The sequence below is a fragment of the Xiphophorus couchianus genome, chromosome 22 (assembly GCF_001444195.1).
Source record: "Xiphophorus couchianus chromosome 22, X_couchianus-1.0, whole genome shotgun sequence".
Classification (NCBI taxonomy): domain Eukaryota; kingdom Metazoa; phylum Chordata; class Actinopteri; order Cyprinodontiformes; family Poeciliidae; genus Xiphophorus; species Xiphophorus couchianus.
The window spans coordinates 19,994,871-20,015,736 of record NC_040249.1 but is presented as its reverse complement, the minus strand read 5'-3'; the positions used below and the strand labels follow the sequence as shown (position 1 = coordinate 20,015,736).

Sequence of the window (20,866 nt, the reverse complement as noted above, 5' to 3'; positions counted from 1 at the left end):
TGTGACCACTTCAAGCTATTGGTGCCAAATGTATTTGCACAAGCTTTTGATTCATGGGTTGTTCTTTATTTTTCCCACTGCTGTAACTTTTAGAAATACAATTCAGTGGTTGGCTTGGTTAGGTTTCAAAACTGTTAAACTACATAACTGTTTTCTGAGCTGTTAGTTACGTTGATATATATGAAATAACAAGCAGCTGCACCTACATGACACTTCACCTGCTTTAAAAACTGCACAGAAACGAGGTTCACAATGCAGTCTTGTTCTGAGTTGGTTGACATGGTGTTACCTGAGCTTCACTCCCTCCTAATGTCAACATAACCTTTCCTAACATTATCATGCTTTGTCGAGAATATAGGATTGGTTTTATCTCACTTTGTCACACATTGCTTACATTTCAGATAACATTAAAAGACTTGTGGCTCACTATCCTTCACTGTTTTCATGCTTCCCATGGAGGACTAACATTTAACGTTCATTTTATGTCTTCGTTTTTAAAGTGTCTTGAATGTTTTTTCTGCAGTATTTAAAAACCTTCTGATGAACCCCCCCAAAAAACCTGTGAACACTAGGCCTCTTTGTTCTGCTGGTTGCATTGAGTCTCAAACCTGTTGGCAGCCATGTCACAAATCAAGATTTGTGTTTTATTGATGATAGAATAGCTTTGCACTCTGATGTTGTATGAAATATTTTGTATGTGTATATGTAGAAAATCTTTCTCCCAATCCCTGCCTCGAAGACGTCCAGCGAGTCCCAGGATTCTTATCCAACATGCTTCCCCTGAAGATGACAGGTAGCCTCTTGTGGACGCTCCTCTCCTTCCTTTCGGAGCTTGACTTGTGCCTTAAAAATCTGATACCAGAATGACCCAAACGATTAAAAAGGTTTTCTGTTTAATTTCATTAAAGGGGTAAAAATATTGGTTTTACCTTCTTTTTCTCAGAACTATAACTTTGTGTAGTTTTTTTTCTTTTAAATGTTTTAAACGCAATTCGTTTTTGCTAAAAGTGGATGTAGATCTCTTTGGTTCAGTTGGCCTTAGTGGGTTCAGGCAGATGTCAAGCTCTACATGATGTTTGCTCCAATCCTTTGCTAAGAACTGATGTCTCTGTGAATAGCTTGTAGTAAACCTTTCCAGATGTTTTTCTGAATTTGTCTTTTCTGATAAACGTGTAGCGAGTGACTTTATCTTGTATCCCATACATAAAGTACAATATAGCAGCAATTAATTAGCTGTACATTCAGTCTTTGGGGTAAATATTCTTTTGGAAAAATAATCTAATGCTTTTTCTGTCCAAATTAGTTCATTATCTTAAATGGAAAAAAGTGTTAATCACCTAGAATGAATAAGCTGATTTGGATGTAATATTTTACACAATTGAATTGGCAAGGGTCTGGTACATTTAGATAACGGTGGGCAAAAGTGGTGGCATCAAACGTTGGAGGGTTGTGTTGTCAGGCAGCTCCCAAACTATCCAACAGTCACTCTGTTGACAGATGATGCCACAACATTTAGTCCACAATAACTTGACAATGCATTCTAAAAATTGATAAGTAAGCTCCAGATCTAATTTGTATCTTCTTTCATTGATGAAGAAGACAGATACAAGATACATTTGCAAGCTACTCTTTATACTTTTGAACTCCTGTAGACTGTGAGGTGATAGCCGAACTCAGCGCAGTCTGTATGAACTTGCAACATAATGCTGAACTCATTGTGCCTTTCCAGGCACAGATGAGTGCTAATCTTTCTTTTAGTTAGAAAGTGCTTCTCATAATTTGTGAAGGGATGTTTGTGCAGACTAATGTGCCGGTGTTGTTCTTCAGTTTGTAGTTGGATGAGTAGAAGCAGCAGAAACCTTTGGTTGTGATTATTGTCGTTTTTAGTTTTCTTTTGACTTTCTCTCTTTGCTTCACGACTTTCCGTGCCGCTTTTATCTTGGCGTCGCTGGAGCTGATTGTGGTGTGCGCTTTCCCGCTGCGTTTGCTTCCCACAGTTCACTTTTTCAGTTCTGGGAATTTGCAGCTTCTGTGTTCTCGTCTGCTCCTCTCAATCTTTGAGAATGTCGCTGTTTTTGTATTTATTTATTTATTTTTTTGGTTTCTTTTTGTTTAGCTTTTTTTCCAAGCCTTTGTGCTCAGAGATTATGTGACATCCATAATTCATATCATAAGTGTGATTGTGTTTTTGTGTGTGGTGCCACGTACATCATCCTTGTCGTCTTCATGTCCATGATTGGAGAATATGGATGCTACTTCCCTCTCAAGAAACTTTAATTCAGCTCAGTACAAAGAAGAGGTACTCACACCGATGAGCACGCACGTATACACACAAACTCAGATGAAATATGATTATGTGACAACTTTATTCCTTCCAACACACAATCCATCACAACATGTCTCTGCTTCAGGCTGGACAGATCTTTAAATCTTTCTCTCATCCACACATCCATCCGTCCATGTTTTTATTCTTTTTTTGTGTTGTTTCCTTTGCTTGTCGGCCATTCCCCAGGCAGCCTCGGACCCTGGAAGCCCCTGAATGTCAGACTCTTGGCAGGAAGCGGTCTGACAGCGGCAGGTAAGACATGTACTGTGGACTCAGCACATGTCAGAAATGCTTAGAGATGGGACGAGCTCACCCCCCCAACAGCACCACCAGTTTGAAACAAGCAACTTCTGAAGGCTACTGGGACAGTTTCTGTCTTTTCTGAGTGGAAGTGGTGACCTGTATAAGTTCAGATGTCAAACCTGTACTGCTGGTTTATTTAACTAGTAAATCATTTCAGTTTATTCACTTCAATGCCAATTTGCAACTAATATAATTTCAAGCCACTTTACAAAAAAAAAGGAAATTAAACTTGATTATGCAACATATACTGTATATAGTCAATTACATACATTTAACTTTGATCCTAGATGTTAAACAGTGAAGTTCAATTCATTATTGAAGTTGGTTAAAAAGTTTTCTAAGGAAATCCAGCAGATTGCATTGAGTTACTGACTTGCTTCTGCTGGATGAGCTTGTAGCGTTTTAGAAGCTGTTTCCAAGATTCTTCAAATTCAAAGATACTTTGTTGATCCCAAAGGATCGATAAAAAAGTGGAAAAATATCTAAGAAAGCTGCCAAGTGGACATCCCAGCATATTTACGTCAGGATTAGACCGTGTAGTGCCGAGAAAAAAGTAAAAGCTTCAAATTAAATCCACTGAACATGTTTGACTTGTTTGGAAGAACTGATGGAGAAAACCTTTTTCTTTAAAGACAATATGGCAGCACAACTTAGGTTTGAAAAGTTGCATCAGAATGAACCAGATAACTTCTGCAATAAGGGTCTTTGTAGATGAGTCCTAAATAGAGATGTTAATTTGTAATGCACAGCGTCATAGAAGAGTAATTTAGAGGCAAATATGAAGCCATGAGTCAGACAGCTGAAGGTTGGCCCAGTCTAAGTTTTCCTCTAGATGTCTGCTGTCTTTATTTATGGGCAATTCAAGTAAAATGCAACAAGCTATACTATATAGAAATCTAAAAATTTCTTGTGTCATGCATTCAATCTATGAAGTTTATTTGTATGACACATTTCAGCAACAAGGCATTACCTTCTGTTCGAGAATACTCTTTGAAACTATTTGAGATTTGTATACTTTTGTGTGTTATGTGGAAATGCAACAATGATTTATTTTTTCATGCCTGAATCAGTTGCAGGTGAAAGTTCAAATGTTTTTCTGGCAACAGACACCAGACGGAAATTTGGTGAAAAAGCAGCCAAAGTTTTTGAACGTTCTGTAAAAAGCATGGAGTACAAGACTGAGCTTAAATGAAAAATGCACGAAGATTGTCTATGCGGTCAGAATATTTAAGTTGAGAAAATTATGGTGTTGTCAAATGTAGCATGTAAGAGCCTGGTTTAAAATTTCATCTTCTTTTCACCTATTTTTGTCATTTCAACAAAACGTATGTCTTTACTTTTTATTGCTCATTCAAAGCATTCCCATAAAACCTTACGGATTGAGTACAAAGTGTAATTTTAGGAGACTTAGGCTTTTTAATGTAAACTCACTATTGTTTACATTACATTACACTATTGTTAAACCTCACTACAAAAGTTTACATATGATCTCATTCAACATTTTTAAGCATTATTATTTTTTCTTCTTCTTTTTCTCCGTTCCATTCTTGTTTTGCATGCTGCTGCTTAAAGATTGCAGGGTTTGTATGGCATTTGTGTGATTGTGCACTACTGATTGACCGTAGAGTTTGAGCCACAGTGCTGGCCGTCGTCACGCTGCGAGGTTCTTGAGGCCCGGTTGGCCTGCTGTGAGCGGAGACGGTGTTATCTGAAAGAGAACTGGTCTGAAATTTCCCAACGAGGGGCTGGATGTTGCTGCTGTTGTTCTTCTGTCTTTTTGTGGACATTTTTGTTTGTGTGTCTGGTTTTGTAAATGTTTTGGTGTTGTTTCTCCCCCCAACTCGTGAACAAGCTTCACCTTTTCCATTGTGAAGATGATGGTGTTGATAAAAGTGTGTTTTTCTTTTTTTTGTCTATTACCTGCAGTTGCTTTGTTGGGATTTTTATCTAGTTTTCTGCTGATTGAATTATTCTGCTACTCCTCTGCCCATACTGTATAACTTTTCCACAACTTTCCCTCCTTTTTATCATTCATTCTTCTACTCTTCCTTTGTCTCCCTGTCTGCTGTGACTCTCGTGTGGCTTTATGTTAGGGGCCATTTGCACGGTGGTGCATCTCTTTCCTCGGCGGCGGCGGCCTCGGCGGCACGGAGAGTGAGGCAGCTGCCACAGCTTCCACCCCAGAGCAGCTCTGTAGATCAAGGTACTAGAAAAGACGCGCTGCAATATCTCTTAGTTTGACCAAAGAAAACCATTGGTGTGGTTTGCTCAGTTTTAGTTTTATGTCCGGTAAAAAGCTTCATTTTGGTCTCATCTGATCCAAGCACCTACTTCCACATGTTTGCTGCACCCCTAACATGGCCTGTGATAAACCTTTAAGTTCACCAAACATGTATAAAAGAATTAAAACAACACTACAGGTTTATTTTTGATGAGAATATGATGATCAAAAAAGTTTATTTATTTACTTATTTTTGCAGATATTCACTCATTTGTAATGCTATGCCTTTAATACTTTCCAAAAAGGTGGAAAAGTTTGGAAAAGTTCAAGGATTATCAACACTCCTACAGCGTCAACGTCACCGCCCCATAAAAAATGCTAAGAGTTTTAAACAAGATAAATCTTGCAGCTTCTTTGCTGTGCATTTGTTCTCTATTTTTCTTTAGATGACTCATATCTTTAATGGTAGCATTTTAAAGACATTTCATTGAATAACATTAAAGCAAGACAGGTTCAGAAAAAATACTAGTCCACATAGATCTAAACAGTACAGAGCAGCTGAACATTTCAAAACGTCTATGATTGTGAACTGTAATGCGTAATTTTTCAATATCAAAGCAAGCAATCCAAAATGCTTGTTACTCTAAATGTGTAACATTAACTCTGAGGTAAATGGTATTTGTTCAGTTCTGACAAGCCTTCTTTTTGTTTGCTTGAAGTACTGAACTGCTGCGACATTTGAACAGGGTGACTACAGTAAATGTGTATACAGAAGACAAAAAAGGCACAGAGTACTGCAGAAACACAGATTTCACTCATATTTAGTTTTATCTCAATTCTTGCATTTAAACATTATATTTCTTCCTAAGATGTAAGTTTTATCATAATTTTATATATTTTTTAAAAAAGTTAAGAAGTGTAAGAAAACGATAACGTTGAACTGTATAGTTCAATAGAAGTTAATAATTTGTTTGTGTTTTCTGCCCATGCAGCCCTGGTAGCAGAGGAGCGTGTTCGTCAGCTCCAGATGAGGGTTCATTCTAACCGGGTTTCAGCTGCCACCACCTCCAGCCAACAGGACCTGGACCGAGCCCTCAAGAACAAACGAGAGGTCAGTAGTTTCTATTTTGTTGCGCTTCACTGTAGGTGTTAAGATATTCTCGTATTCCACACAGCTAGCATCCTGAGATCCTAAACGGTAGCTATATGGCAAAGGAGTCGATGGGGATGTGCTGATTTGTGTAAAATGGGAAAAAAGTTTAAATGCTTCTGTTTGCAGCCCAGCTTAGATTTTCTTACATTTTGAATAACAATCCAAGCCACTGTCGGTAGACTCATTCATTTTAATTGCAAATTGAGATACAGAGATGTGACTTCTGTCATTCCCTGTATATTCTATGGGGTGCCACTGCTGCCGGAATTCTGTTTGGCCTGAGGCTCAGTGTAAAATAGCGCAGGTGTAAATGGAAGTAGTATCTCCATAGATGTATTCTATGTATATATAATAAATCACTTTCATGGCTGCTGTCTTAAAAATGGCTGCTATTTTCAAAGTGAAAATTGGCTGTAGGTTAAATGTTCGTGAATGTGGCAGGCCTGATGGCTACTTTAAATTATGTTAGTTTATGTTGATAATCAGCCTTATATTTTGCCTTACATTTGTTGTGTCCAAACTTTTTGTCACAAACAACTATTAGCTATTGCTTGCTTTTTAAGCCAAGTTTAAGAAATATAATCTTGTTTACTGCCAAAGAAAATTTGATGTAAAAAAAACAAATTATGGTTCATAAAAGATGAATTTTTTTTAGTTTGGAAATTCCTTTTTTTTGAAAGACCAGTGAAAACTGCACCTTATGAATATTTTTTACGTTTATGTGCAGTAAACACCTGAGTTGAAAGAAACAAATTAATTCCCTTCTTGAATTGGGGTTCATTGCTTCTCAAAATCATTTTGCAAATGGCCCCAGGATCACACTTTGAACACCCCTGCCATTAAAAAATATCTAATATTGTCATCTGATTAAAGGTTTAGCTTTTACAACAGCATAGTTGATCTCTACGGAGTTTAGAGAAAGGGTTTCTATCCTAATTTAAGTTCTTGGATCAAGCTAAAAGAGCATTTTTTAAAAACTAAATCATGCCTTTACGTCAGTCAGCTTGTCAGATCAGAATTGCCACAATTTAACATCACTTTTCCCCTTGAATGTGAAGTTTGGAATATTTATTTGTCTCCTCTAACGCGTTCATCCTTCAGGTCTACAAGGACCAGAGGAGGAGCAGTGAAAATGTATCCCATAAGTCCTCAGACAGTGATGTCAGTGACGTGTCAGCCATCTCTCGAACCAGCAGTGCCTCTCGCATCAGTAGCACCAGCTACATGTCCATCCAGTCAGAAAGACCCCGGGGACGTTTCAGGTACGCATACACACACCGACATACTTGGCCATCAATAAAGCTCTAACCAGGGTTTGAACAGGTGCTTGAAATCCACCCAGACTGAGGAACAGTCTCCTATTTAAGCTTTCTCAGTCAGTTTAAGTCCAGACTGAAAACGCATCTATTCTCATCTATTCAACACCAATTAAAGAGAAAATGTAGAGGGGGAAGAAAATTGCTGCAGCTGAAATTAAGTATTGTTTTGGTTTTTATTCATGTTATTAGTTTTTGGTATTTTTAATTTTATTTTGTATTTGATCATTTTTTTGTGTTTGTTGTGAAGCATTCTGGTCAGCTGAGGCTGTTTATATAAATAAAGTTTGACTTGACTTTAATCCTTTCATTTCAATCAGGTGTTTTCACTGTTTATAAAGTGATTGATTTCTGTGTACAGTCCTTATGAGAGCTTCCTACTCAAACTGTACAGTTTGTAATAAAGTACAATGTAATATTTGATGAAAAACCTACATTTGGAAAGTTTTATTTACACTTTACGCCAAATATTTTCATACACTCAATGAAAAGACTTTTTTTTTCTCGCTGTCTGAAGTTAATTCACACTAAACGTTTTTTGTTTTAGGTCTGATGCAATTACCACAATTATTTCTATTTGCTAAAAGTCAGAAAACTTAGAGACAACATTTTCTAGAGTGTTTTTTGTAACATTCTTTGTATATTTGTTTAAACTTTTAATTTGAGAAGGAAGGTACTTTACCTTAAGACAATTTGTTTTGATTGTTTTATCGTAATGAATATTTATTATTCCTTGTGGCTCAATAGCTTATTGATTTGTATAACTGAAATAAATGTTGGCTTATGTTTCATGTTAAACAATATTATCAAAATTGCGGGATTTTTTTTTTTTAATTAATGTTTTGTTCTCAGACCAGTCAGATGGTATAGGTTGTGTGTTAGACGGACATTTTGAAACATAACATTTTGTAAGATTTTATTTACTTTCTCCCTGCTGCAGAATGTAAAATTACCATCACAAGATATTATCAATAAGAGTAATAAATTATATTATATAATAGTGAATTGAAACTGTCATTTTCAGTTCATTTGTATTGCTTTTATTTCCAAAGTTGAATTTAGTTGGTAAAGGTGTACGAACCCTGACTGTTTCTGAAATGTCGCCCACCAGTCGAGCTATTCGTGCGTCGGGCCGCCACATGCTGAAGAGCACCAGTGTGAGCGGTGAGATCTACGGCATGGAGCACGCCGACGGCAGCCAGTCGGACACGGCCCTGGGGAGTCTGGGCAGCGGGATCAAGAAACGGCGCTCCAGTCTGAGCCAACGGGTCGTTGCCATCCTGCCGTCGAGACGGAGCCGGAGTACTTCACAGCTCAGCCCGACAGGTGAGATGAAAAACAAATCAGGAGATGGAAATGATGGTTCTCCAGTTTTCATCTCCTTGTTTTAATTTGACTTGCCAAGGATCAGGATTGAGTGCAGCTGCAGGACAATGTGAACATTTGAAGAACTTGGTACAAATCTAAGGACAATCGTTGATTTGTACGAGCTAAGGAAGTTTTTTTGAGGCCATTTTTAAACAAATGTAGATTCAAAGATGATCAATGCAAACAACTGTAGTAAGTAGAAGCTATTAGGTTAAGAATGTGTTTGAAGGACAACTTTTAAAGGAACATAAAAGGAGGATAGATGCACTGTATATTTGAGTCTGTAATAATTTGTATCTAAATCTAAAATAAATTGAAACTTGCACTACCAATTTTCTAGTTCTACAATAAATCGCTAACAATTTATATGACATTAATGCCTATAATGAGTAATAATAAAATTTGACCTGAAACTGTTGCTAGCTCCAGAGAAGCAATCTAGTTTTGCACAAATGGACATAATTGATTTCCAAGCAACCAATCAGACTTCACAAAATGACACAGCTCCAGGTTAAGGTTTTAAAAATTAAATTCTAACTTTAATGTTATTCTCCTGTCTTTAAAGCATTATTTTTTGTCAATTAGAGGATGATGAGAATGGTCACCAAATCATGAGGACGCATTAAAAAAACCCAAAAAACTGTGGAAGTGTTGTTGTTTATTGCTTTTGTTGTTGTTCTGTGTTATTTCAGAAGCAGCGGGTAAGGCGGCGGACAGACAGAAAGGTAAAGCAAAAGGAAGGAAGTCCAACCATAGGAAGTTTAGAAATAGTTGAGTAGAAGTAGTAGCTGAGATGGGATGATGTTTATGGGAACGTGGAGTTTATAAGATCATCATAAATACAGCATGCTACCATGGTGCATGCAATGGACATTTAGAAATTGAAATAAAAGCATTTTTTCTGAGACTTCCTGGTAATGCACTGCAAAAACACAAAATCTTACCAAGCTTTGGTGTAGTTTCTAGTGCAAATATCTTAGTACACTTGAAATAAGACAAAACTGACTTACAAGTAACTTTTTAGCACAATATACAAGGGCAAAATGTCTTATGAGTGAAGTAATCTGCATATTAGAGCAAGTACTTCTTCATCAATATTAAGGAAATATTGACCTAAAACAAGCCTCTAGTTAAAGAGTTACTTTTAAGTTAGTTTTGTCTTATTTCAAGTTTATTAAGATGTTTGCACTAGAAACTAGACCCAAATAACTAAGATTTTGTGTTTTTTCAGTGTGGGTGTTATAAGCTATTGACTTAGCGTTATTAACCTGGTGTAAACAAAGATAGTCATGGAAACATTGAGCACTTGCGGAAGCTGATATGTAGTTAGAAAGAACTTCCTGGTCTCTGTCTCTGGCACGTTCCCTTACCCCATCCTCCTCTCGCATCTCCGTTCTGTTCTCCGGTGTTTTTTAAAAGTATTCACACCCGTTGATCTTTCTCATCTTTTGTCATGACTACACTTCAGTTTGAGATTTTATGTGGCAGACAAAACACAAATAGTATATAAATGTAAAGTGGAATTTTCAATTTTGCAAGGATTTACTTTTTAAAAACTTGTGTCCAGGGTGTATCCCACCTCTCTCTCATTGACCCAGTTTAAATAAGTAGGTATAGAAAATGAATGGATCAATAATTTTTCTTTACTTTGTTTTTGTCTACCACATAAAAACCCAATAGCATACATTAATATTTGTGGTTTTAATGGAAAAAAATGACAAAGGTCACAGGGCGTAAATACCTTTGCAAGGTTCTGTACAGGAGTTAAACCTGAATCAACTCAATCTGATCTTTTTGGTGTGAAATACCAACTAAATTCGAGAGACTTGAAAGCAACCTTTTTAAAATTTACTTTTTTCCCCCCAACAGTTTTTATTTTTTTCACCCCTTTATTTATTTATTCCTGCTAAGCATTCATCTAGAATGACTGGACCCCTGTTTTAGGTTTTTTTTTTAATCTCCATTCAGTGACCTCATCAATAAAATTAACAAAAGGGAAGAAGGAAATGATTCAAAGACTTTTTCTGTGTTAATAATTAAATTTTTTGATATTTGTTGAGATGTTGGTGAGGTCACCAGGGGAAATCTTTTTGCATGGGCTGGTCTGCCTGAAGATAAGCTCAGCCTCAAGTTATCAGGCTTTTTCAAATGCATTTCTGCAATAAAGTCATAAAAAAAAACTCTGTTGGAGCCGTTAATGCCTAAACTTCTGTTGGGCTTCTGCTGGGTGGAAACGGGTTTGGTTTGGTTTGGTGTTGGCCAGATGTGGCCAGAGGCCTGATAACTGATGCGAGTCTCGGTGTAAAGACGCTCCTGGATTAATAGCTTCTCTCTGTGTTTGCCACAGAGGCGCCGACGGGGAAGAAGGTCAGCAAGGCGGGCAGCAGCACCATCCAGAGGAGCGTGGAGACGGGGATGGCGGTGGAGTTTCCCCGAGGAGGATCAGCCATGAACCGCCAGGCCAGCAGGGAGTCCACTGATGGCAGCATGAACAGCTACAGTTCTGAGGGGAAGTACGTTCACACCCCCCCCACACACGTCCCCGCGCATCCACACACACACAAAGTAGCAATATTTTCTACATTTCTACGCCAGTTTGTGGACATAGTTTAGTGAAGTGAGGCGCTTGTCTTCCTCCTCACAGCGTTTTCACAATCTGGAAAAGTTTGACATTTTATTTTGGTTTTTGAAAATTCTGATAGAAATTTCTGAACTTTTTCTAACTTTTCTGACACAACCTGGAAAAAAATAAATAAATTTGACTTCAGTATTAGTCTGGAGAAGAAATTATTAATCAGGAAAATTATTTTGTTCTGGACTTTAAACGCCTCCCCTTTTCTAGATTCTGTATCTTTCCTTTTGTTGATCCTTTCTTCCTCCTGTTCCTCTTTTCCTCATATTGCCTTCCATATTTCCTTCCTTCCTTTCTTTATTTCTTTCCTTCTTTTCCTTCCTTTTTTCCTTATTTACTTCCTTCCTTTCTTCCTCCATTCCTTTTCTTTTGTTTCTCCCTTACTTGTCTTTATTTACTTGTTTTTTTCTTGTCAGTTCCCTCCTTCTTTCACCCCTCCCTCCCTCCTTTATTTTTCTGTCCTTCTGTCTTCATGTCATCTTTCCTTGCATCCATTGTTGTTGTTCTCTTTGATTCTCCCATGTGTTCTTATGTCCTGATTTTTTTGTATTTTTCCTTTCTTGTCTTTTCCCTCTTCTCTGACCGTCCCTCTATCCTCATTTCCTTTAGGCATTCTTCCTTTTTTCTTTCCTTGTTTCATTCCCTTCTTTCCTGTTGTCCTACCTCCTTTTTATCCTTGTGTCCTTTCTTCTTTGCTTCTTCTCAGGTTCCATGTTTAAATCCTGACTGCTGTATAAAAATCTGCCATAAATTTGTATTAAACTTTGAATTTGAATCATTAAAATGCCGTGCTCGACAGTCGGACCTGGTGGATAAATCCTGTTTGCATGTTTCAGTTTGATCTTCTCAGGGATGCGATTGGGAGCCGACAGCCAGTTCAGCGACTTCCTGGACGGATTGGGTCCTGGTCAGCTGGTTGGCCGCCAAACGCTGGCAACGCCTGCAATGGGTGAGTCACGGGTCTGACTGCAGCAAGAGGGTCACCAAGAGAGTCTTACTGACATGACTTCATAAACAGTTTTTGGAAGCGTTTGTGTCTGCCACTCCTCAACAGGTGATGTTCAGATCGGGTTGATGGATAAGAAAGGTCAGCTGGAGGTCGAGGTGATCAGGGCGCGAGGCCTTACCTCTAAACCGGGCTCCAAATCCCTCCCAGGTAACAATAACTCTAAAATTCAGTCTAATGCAGCTTACCTCTGCTTATCTTTTCTCCCTCCTGACTTCCTTTTCCTTTTTCTTGTTTCATTCTGCCCAGCTCCTTACGTCAAGGTCTACCTGCTGGACAACGGAACATGTAAAGCCAAAAAGAAAACCAAGATTGCACGCAAGACCCTGGAGCCGCTCTACCAGCAGCACTTGCTCTTTGAAGAAAGTCCTCAGGGCAAAGTGCTTCAGGTAACGGTCGACGTGTTCAACATGTTGTCGTGGACGTTGTTGTGGATTTACTTCAAGAATCTCCAACGCAGCCTTAATTTTTCTTCAATCTAACTGATTCTTCACTGTAAAAATTATATATATTTTTTTTATAATTTAATGTCAGTGATACATTTTGCACTTTTAGAGTCCAATGCTTCACAAAAGGATTCACAGACCTCAAATATTTTTACACTTGGTGTTGCACTCTCTCATAAAGTTTCAATAAAAACTGTATTTTTATTGTGTGGTGAAATATTCTTATAAGTTGATGATTTATTAACTTTAGACTAGCTGCGTTTCCATTGACCTTAAAATAGAATAAATAAAGAATATATTTGCTTAATGGAAACTCGACCATTTACAAAAAAAATCTAATTTTTCAGTAAAAAGTTGTTGCGCTGGAATAAGGGTATTTTTTTCTGGCAGTATTTTGCAAAACTGCAACAGAAATACTTTTTCACATCATACAAGTCATGTGATCAACAATCTTTACTGGTAGAAATGATGAGGAAGACAACAGGAAGTGGTAGGAGGATGATAGCACTGCATGTTTTTTAATGACTTATCACATGAACAAACTTATTTATGTGTGATTTTAATTGCGTTCCTTATTAAATGGAAACACTGCAATTGGAAAATTGTGTTTTTTCAGCATTAGTGGAATCTTGACAATGTTTTGTGGATATTTATAATGGAAACACAGCTACTAGCAACATTCTGGTCTCTACAAGAGGCTACAAGAGGCTGATTCTTTCAATCTGTGTGTTTGGGGGCATGTGTGTGTGTGTGTGTGTGCGTGCATGTTCTGCTTTTTCTGACTTTGCTCCTCTCTGTTTAGGTGATAGTGTGGGGCGACTATGGACGATTGGACCACAAATGTTTCATGGGTGTAGCACAGATCCTGCTGGAGGAGCTGGACCTCTCAAGCACGGTGATTGGCTGGTACAAACTGTTTCCACCGTCCTCACTGGTGGACCCTACATTAGCTCCGCTCACGCGGCTGGCGTCTCAGACGTCGCTGGACTCAGGACCACCGCCCGGCGTTCGGTCCTAGTGACCGAGTGGCGAACGCTCACCCCAAAACAGCCCTGACACGATCAGAGAATGGACCACAGCTGCTGGACCACACCTGAGCAGAGGGCGCAGAAGCAGCCCGAGTACGCCACCGAGGAGACGCCCTCGGGGGAATCAACGAGAAACCAGACGGAGAACCAGGGAACAAGAGAGAGAAATGAGAGAGGGAGAGACAGAACTAGCCAATCAAATGCTTAGCTGGAGTCTGACAATCATGTCTCACACCTTCCCTCTTCCTCCTCCTTCTTCCATCTTTTGTTTTCAGCATCTTTGCCTTCTTTGTTTTCTTCTCTGAGCTGCAGCTGTGGAGCTTTCTGTCCAACCTCATCTTTTCTTTTGTTTCTCCCTGATTTCAAGTGCGGTCTTTGCAGGAGCTCCCTGTCAAGGTGGTGCTCTGCAGCCAATCAGAGCACGGCTTTATCTTCCGTCAAAAGAGAAGCAAACTGTTGGAGTTTCATGCAGCTGTTTGCAGAGTTTGCTTGTTGACTGTGCAGATGTTAACCTTAGGGGCAGCAGTTTGACACAGAGTGGTAATCGTTTGGGAGAGGCAGCACATTCGCATCCATGTTGTTAAAAATGAAAAGAAGCACAAGAAGAAAAGCTTGACTCATTCGTTCAGGCAGAATCATAGAAAATTTTCTGTCTATAAGAGAAAACATCGGCCAAATAATTTATCACCTTTTCATTTCCAGCCGTCATTCCTGTTTGGGTTTCACCTGCAGTTCAGATTGGTACCACTAGGTGCAGACTCCCTCTGTATATTTGTATGTTTGGTTTTGCGAGCGGTGCCGAACAAAACGGTCACTCCAGCTCAAACTCGCCTTCTTCACCCATCCAACAAACTCTCCTCCCTCTTTACCCACCAACTCCGCCCCCTGCTGGAGGGAGCAGCATGACTCGGGGGACGCCACCCCGCCCCAAACCCCCCGCCCCGCCCCGCCCGGCCTGGCCCCAAGCTGCATGCGCGTTTCTTTCATTTCCGTTTGTTCTGTTTTTTTTGTTTTGTTTTGTTTTTTTAAGGTTTTCGTTCTCTACCTTTTTTTGTGAAGTTGAAAGACGAGACTAAAACTGAACCGAAGCAATTCTCAAAAAACAAAAGCTGAAAAAAATAAAATAAAACAAACAAAAAAAAAGACTAGATTATGTGTGTTAGTTCCACATACTTTTAGGCCAGCTTGTATGTTGCATGTTCTTGTACAGTTTGCTCGTACTGAATATGAATACAGAGAAAAGCCAAGCCATCCCCGTCCCCGACAGGAGAGGACCAATAAGAAGCGCGGCGAGGATTTGGGGGGGCGGGATCAGCTGCACTCAGGCCACGCCTACCGAGCTGGGTCAAAATATTAACACAAGACAGTCTCCGTCTTTGTTGAGTTTTTCTTTTTTCTTTTCCTCAAACCCGATGAACAACAGTGCTGTTCTGTAGTACTGAGCATTCTTGAGCCCCTGTAGGCATCTAAACTAGTTTCAGACAGTCGGGGCTAGAGGCAGAGATATAGAATGTGTGTGTAACAGCTAAATGTCTATGAAGTATCATTATGAGTTTGACAGAAATTATAAAAGATATAGCTATATGAATATAAAAGAGTGTATCTGACTGCACACTTCCTCAGCCCCCCCCCCCCCCCCCCCCCCCCCCCCACACACACACACACACACACACACACAGCTTGTACATACTAATCAGAACAAGCGGCTTTAACTGAGGATCCGAACAAATCAAAAATCGCAGATACACAAACATTCCCTGGTCTTGTTGAGAGGAATTTACTTCTGGTGCTTGAGCTGCTGAGCGGTGCTGAGCCACAAGGGGGCGATAATAGGCCTTTATTCCGGATCCGTTTGCAGGAAAAAAAAATTATAATAAAAAGAAGCAGACCCAATTATCTTAAATCAACCTGACTATGGTCTGGAATGGACTTCTGAACCGATGAGAAATCTAGTTTTGCAGACATATTTTGCAGATGTTTTCGTTCATCCTTGGCGGTGTGGCCGACTGCCCTTTCCTTTGTCAGTATTACTTCAGGAATACTGATTGTTTACAGCCCATGGTTCCCAAACCGCGATTCTTGATGAAAGACAAAGTATTCACTGCAACAGTTCTTGTTTGTATAACAGATGTGGCTCTACTGATGTGTATGTTTTATATTCAAGAGTTCATTTTTATTATTTACAAATAAAAGACTGTGTGGAAGAAGAGCCTGGCCTTCTTTAATCACCGATGTCTCAAGCTATTGAGAAGCAGCTGACAGCAGAGATAAATTTACATGTTATCAGGTTGATTTTCTTACATTCTGAGTTTTTTAAAAAAAAATTTGGTATCTGTACAGATTTGTAAAAAGCAGAGTTCTCTTATTTCAACATTGTTGCATATTCTTTTTTGCTATTATGACCACATTGAGTTTTCTGTAACTTTTTACAGGATTGGAGCGAACCGACAGAGGGATCTTCGACGGTGTTCAGATTGTCGTGTTTTCTCTTTTGCCCTCTTCAGTTCAGATCAACTGGGTGATTTTCTTCAGGATTTTGATTTGTCGACTGAAAAAAGGTAGAGTTTATATCCGTGTTTATTTGGTCATATCTTATTGTTGTTTTTAAAAATATCTTGGTATGTCAAATTTTAAGATATCAATGTTGTTTTCAGTTCCTTTGGAAGAGAAGCAGGGCATCACAGATCCTCCTTAATGGTGAACTTGAGCTGCTTTTCCACATATTTATGCTTTATTTAAGGCAAACCTGCCACTATTATTTGCTGGCTAAATTAAGAATAATGTTAGTACCACCTGACCAAAACAATGGATTTAGAGACATGTTTACATGTGTGAAGTATGGACAAAAAATATATATTTTTTTCTTACCTCACAAATAATTGGTTGGCATGCAATGATAATCTTGCTTCCTCAGCCTAAGTTAGTAACTGTTTAGTTGTTTTAAATGTTTTAATTACTTATCCAGCTGTAGATCTTTGCAAGTTTAGGTGAGCATCCATTTTCTTTGCCTGAATACCATGTTTTATTGCCTTTCCTATTTTCAAGAACAGCTGAAAGGAATGGATCTGCACCAGGCCACCAACAGATTTTAGTCTGTGTAAAGGAAAGTGTTACCTCTTGTGTGTTTTAAAAATACTTACAGCCCTCTTGCCTGTTTCTTCTGATTTACAGTTTTTCCTTCACTTTCAGTTTTTCCTTAACTGTTAATGCTCAGGTAACCTGTCTCTTGGTATCCATTACAGGCTGAGTGTTTAAAGATGCCAGTGACTCTTGAAACACTAAAAGGAGATGTAGAAGAGTGAAAAAGTTCACTATTAAACTGAATGTGTGCAAATAGATGTATTTAATCTGTTTGTTTTTTTATTTGTTTGCTGATTTCAGTTTGAACTCGATCCAACTTCTGTCCTCCAGAATCACAGCATCTACTGCCACCTTGTGTTGTGAATGGAGATGACAGCCATCAATCTTAGACCACATTGATATGAAAGCTAGAAAGATAAAGGTTGAAAGTATAAAATTTGACTCTGTCTGTAAAATATGGAATTTGATCTAGATCATTCATTTTCTAGATCTGGTTTAATTAGAAAAGGAAAATGAAGAATGGGGAGGGGGGACATATACTTTTAGATTTTACTCCTAGTCAAATTGTCTACAGATTGTTTCCATTCATCATTTCTTAATTTATTCATCAGTCCATCATCATTCATCCATTGGTTAGTGTATCCATACTTTGTTCTTCCTTTCTGTGTTGGATATTGACAGAATTCATATTTAATACTTACTCCGAGCCGTAAACAGAAGAGCTTACCTTTCCCTAATGTAGTCCTGCTATCCTGCAAAGTAAGTTTGAATGTCAATGGGTCAGAAAATCAGAACCTTTACTGTTTAACTCCTCTTCCTCTTTACCATGGCAGACAGTAATGTCCTCGGATGAAGATCCGATGTGTCCAAGATATTTGACAACCACTGCTTGGACTCTTGCTGAGACTCAGACTTTGATGAGATGACCGTCATCCTGGCTGCTTCACACACACCTGCGAACCTTTGCTGTGAGAGCTGAAGGTCACGTATTGAAGACGGAAACAGAACTGCTGAAAGCAAAGAGGAGACCCTGAGGCGACGCCTCAACAAGCTGGACTCCGGCTTGAATTACAAGGTTCCTTTTGTTTTTTTGAGTCTGCTGAAATAAAAAGCGCAGCAGTTCAAGTTGTCAGTGTTTTGCTTTGTTTCATTGAATTTCATTGTGTAGCTGTAAAAGACCGAGGCAACAGAAAACCAACGTTGCGTGAACTGAATACAAGGTAAAACCAGTCACTTGGATAGTGGAAGGAAGAAATTAACCAATAACGTCAATTGATTTTTATTATGCATGTTAATACAATCAATGTCCTTTATTTTTTTATATTTACACACAAAAATGAATCCAGTGCAATAACGCGTCCGGATGATCCGCCATGTCGCCATAGAAAAGCGGATAAAATCAGCTCTAAAGATTTCTGAGTTTAACATGTTTTAGTGCATTAGTGCCCTCTTGTGGTGAGTGGAAGAAGAACGGAAATGTAGTAAAATCTCACCTATCTGTTATTTATGGAACATATATATATATACTTTGTCCGAATTAAGTTATTTTACCTGCAAAATGCTGAGATGCCGTGGAAGAAAATATTCGCGCGCTATTTTCTCATCTTGACTTTATCTTCAAAATAAAGCTTTTAATCGGCAGGCGTAATAAAGTAATTGATGATTTATAAAGAGCTATAAATGTTACTGAGAGCCTCCAGTTTCCACTTTTTTTTGTAGATTTCCTGGACTTTTAGGAGTTTTTATTTTATGTTTTAAACATGCTGATGTTTTCCAACACAAGCCAGATTCCTTTTAGGCTTTTCAAAACGGATCCCCGTTTTTGCCCCTTCTAGCTTCCTGTAAAAAAAAAGTCCCACGCGGCTGCTTGAGGACATGCAGCAGTTCATAAATCTGAAGTGCTGAAACTCCCCTCAGGGTCTCTGTCAATGAAAACTGAGCTCCAATAAACTCACACTTTCTTTCCCTTTAAAACATTCACTTTCTTCTCATTCCTAACTTGGTTTTTTCCCCCTCCATTCCCGAGGTTCATTCTTCAAATGCACTTTTTTTTTTATTTTCTTTTTTTTTTAGCCTCATTCTGCAAAGACCTGACCCCTCTCTCTTCAAATGATTCACTTAGCCTCAGATTTTTTTTTTTTTTTCTGCTTCAGAGTTTGTCAGGAGTGAGGAGTAACACTGATCCCGGTAGCTCAGTAGTAGAAATGAGGCCTATAATTGAGCACTTATGTTAATAACATGTTGTCAGAAACTCAGTGACGGCTCAAGTTTTAGCAGTTAGAGATCCGGAGCGCTCCGGGCGTGCTGGTTAACAGGCAGGCTGATAGAGGAGGGGTGTCATGTCAGATTAGATGTGTTATGGGCCCCTCCCGGGTCCCTCCCTCCCTCCTTTTCGCTCCGTGTTAATGGTCTGAAAGGGTCTGGCTGCGTTCATGGCGGCGCCTCAGAGCCATTAGAAAGTTGCCTCCCCTCGCGTCGCTTAATCTAATTACACAGCCGGCCTTCATTGTCCCCTTGCTCCCCTCCTCTTCGTCCTTTTTTTTTTTTCTGTTCCCCGCATTTTGGTCTCCGCAGATATTCATTAAAAGATTTGATTTATCACTAAGCTCTCATCAGAACGGCCCGCTAAGAGATCCCTCCGCAGCTTTACAGGGTCTAACTTTATTTACACACTCTGATAACTCTGCGGATTAATAATCCTCAGGAGCGACCAGGCGGACAATGTCTAATATTAGTTAGTTAGGCTGCATGGAAAAGACTGTTAACTTGGAATACATTTGCTTTAATGGGCTATTAGTCATGAAATAGGCGAAATAAAATATAAGGAAATAGATGATGGATTATTATACTATTCGTATTACTATAGATAATAAAATTGCAATAATACATCATCGTTGTGTATATGATTCATTGTAATTGTTATAATCATAATGAATCAATTATATTGGAAATAAAAACTAAATATTTCAATAAAATATCTCATTAGTACACGATAGGCCGATCTATGAAAATATGTACATATTTTATATAAATCTTAGTGTTATATACGATTTATATAAGGACTTTTGTTTAAAAAACACAAAAAAGTCTAATTTTACAAAGATTCACTAATTGTTTTTTATCTTCATTCTAGCTTATAGAGAAAAAGCGTATCTTGAGTGATTATGCCTTTATTTCCCCCAGTTTTAACCTTTTCTTTCTCACACATCAGACTCGTTTCCTCAAATTGCTCATCAGAATATTTTGTCACCTCCGTGAGGCTCGATCTGACCATTTGGGCCCTTTGCAGTGGACTAAAGGCCTACAGATTCTTTTTTTTTTCTTTTTACATGGGCAGCATTAGGACACAAGAGGGCGCTAGAGTCCGCGTTTGGAGAGCTCGAAGTGTACGAGGCTCATCACTGTTTCAAAAATAAAACTCAGAGGCGGTCTGTGTTCGCTGTGCGTTTTTTGTGTGTTCAATTATTACTGTTGGAGGAAGTTTGGTGAAATTTTCAACTTTAATTAAATCCACTGACCAAAATCATTGTATTTAGTATTTTCTGAGAACAATTCAGTAAATAATTTCAAACTTTTCAATTCCAGTTACAACCAGAAACTCCAATGTACTTTATCGGGGAGGTTGTAAGCTAATGGACCAACACAAAGTGGAGCGTAAAGGGGAAATAACAGCTTTAATTATGTTTTGCAAAAACAGTCAATACTTTGTAGAACAACCTTTCCTGAAATTACTGCTGTAAGTGTTTTGGGGGATTTCTCTACCAAATGTGCTCATAAGGAAACTGATTCTTCTTTGCAAACCGACTCAATCCAATTTCAAAGGGATTGAGAATTTTTGTGCTCATCAAGGTTTAGGTCTTGTCACGTATTCTCATAAGTTCTATCTCATGAATCTGATCTGATTACACTGTTTTGGGATTTTGTTGGCTGTATGTTTTGGGCTTCTGTCCTTTTAGAAGCTCTGACCCCATCCTGAATGTTTTGCT

General features: G+C 38.6%; 1 protein-coding gene and 1 long non-coding RNA gene across 25 annotated transcripts in view; both read left to right on the top strand.

The window, feature by feature from the left end:
* Window positions 1–14,927, top strand: part of rims1a (regulating synaptic membrane exocytosis 1a) — a 76,876-nt gene extending 61,949 nt beyond the window's left edge. For 13 of the 24 annotated variants that reach the window (XM_028007129.1, XM_028007131.1, XM_028007123.1 and 10 more), the window contains 13 exons: window positions 710–793; window positions 2,243–2,299; window positions 2,513–2,578; window positions 4,723–4,832; window positions 5,843–5,961; window positions 7,105–7,265; window positions 8,431–8,645; window positions 9,380–9,412; window positions 11,035–11,200; window positions 12,156–12,268; window positions 12,374–12,475; window positions 12,575–12,714; window positions 13,574–14,927. In XM_028007129.1, coding sequence (XP_027862930.1) covers window positions 710–793; window positions 2,243–2,299; window positions 2,513–2,578; window positions 4,723–4,832; window positions 5,843–5,961; window positions 7,105–7,265; window positions 8,431–8,645; window positions 9,380–9,412; window positions 11,035–11,200; window positions 12,156–12,268; window positions 12,374–12,475; window positions 12,575–12,714; window positions 13,574–13,789 — 1,582 coding nt within the window. In that variant the 3' untranslated portion in view covers window positions 13,790–14,927. The remainder of the gene's footprint in view (window positions 1–709; window positions 794–2,242; window positions 2,300–2,512; window positions 2,579–4,722; window positions 4,833–5,842; window positions 5,962–7,104; window positions 7,266–8,430; window positions 8,646–9,379; window positions 9,413–11,034; window positions 11,201–12,155; window positions 12,269–12,373; window positions 12,476–12,574; window positions 12,715–13,573) is intronic. The other 11 variants (XM_028007134.1, XM_028007132.1, XM_028007136.1 and 8 more) reach the window with 7 other exon arrangements.
* Window positions 14,928–15,455: 528 nt separating this feature from the next.
* Window positions 15,456–18,005, top strand: LOC114138098 (uncharacterized). Its single transcript, XR_003594158.1, has 2 exons — window positions 15,456–16,357; window positions 17,714–18,005. It is a non-coding gene; the product is annotated as an uncharacterized LOC114138098 (long non-coding RNA).
* Window positions 18,006–20,866: the final 2,861 nt, after the last annotated feature.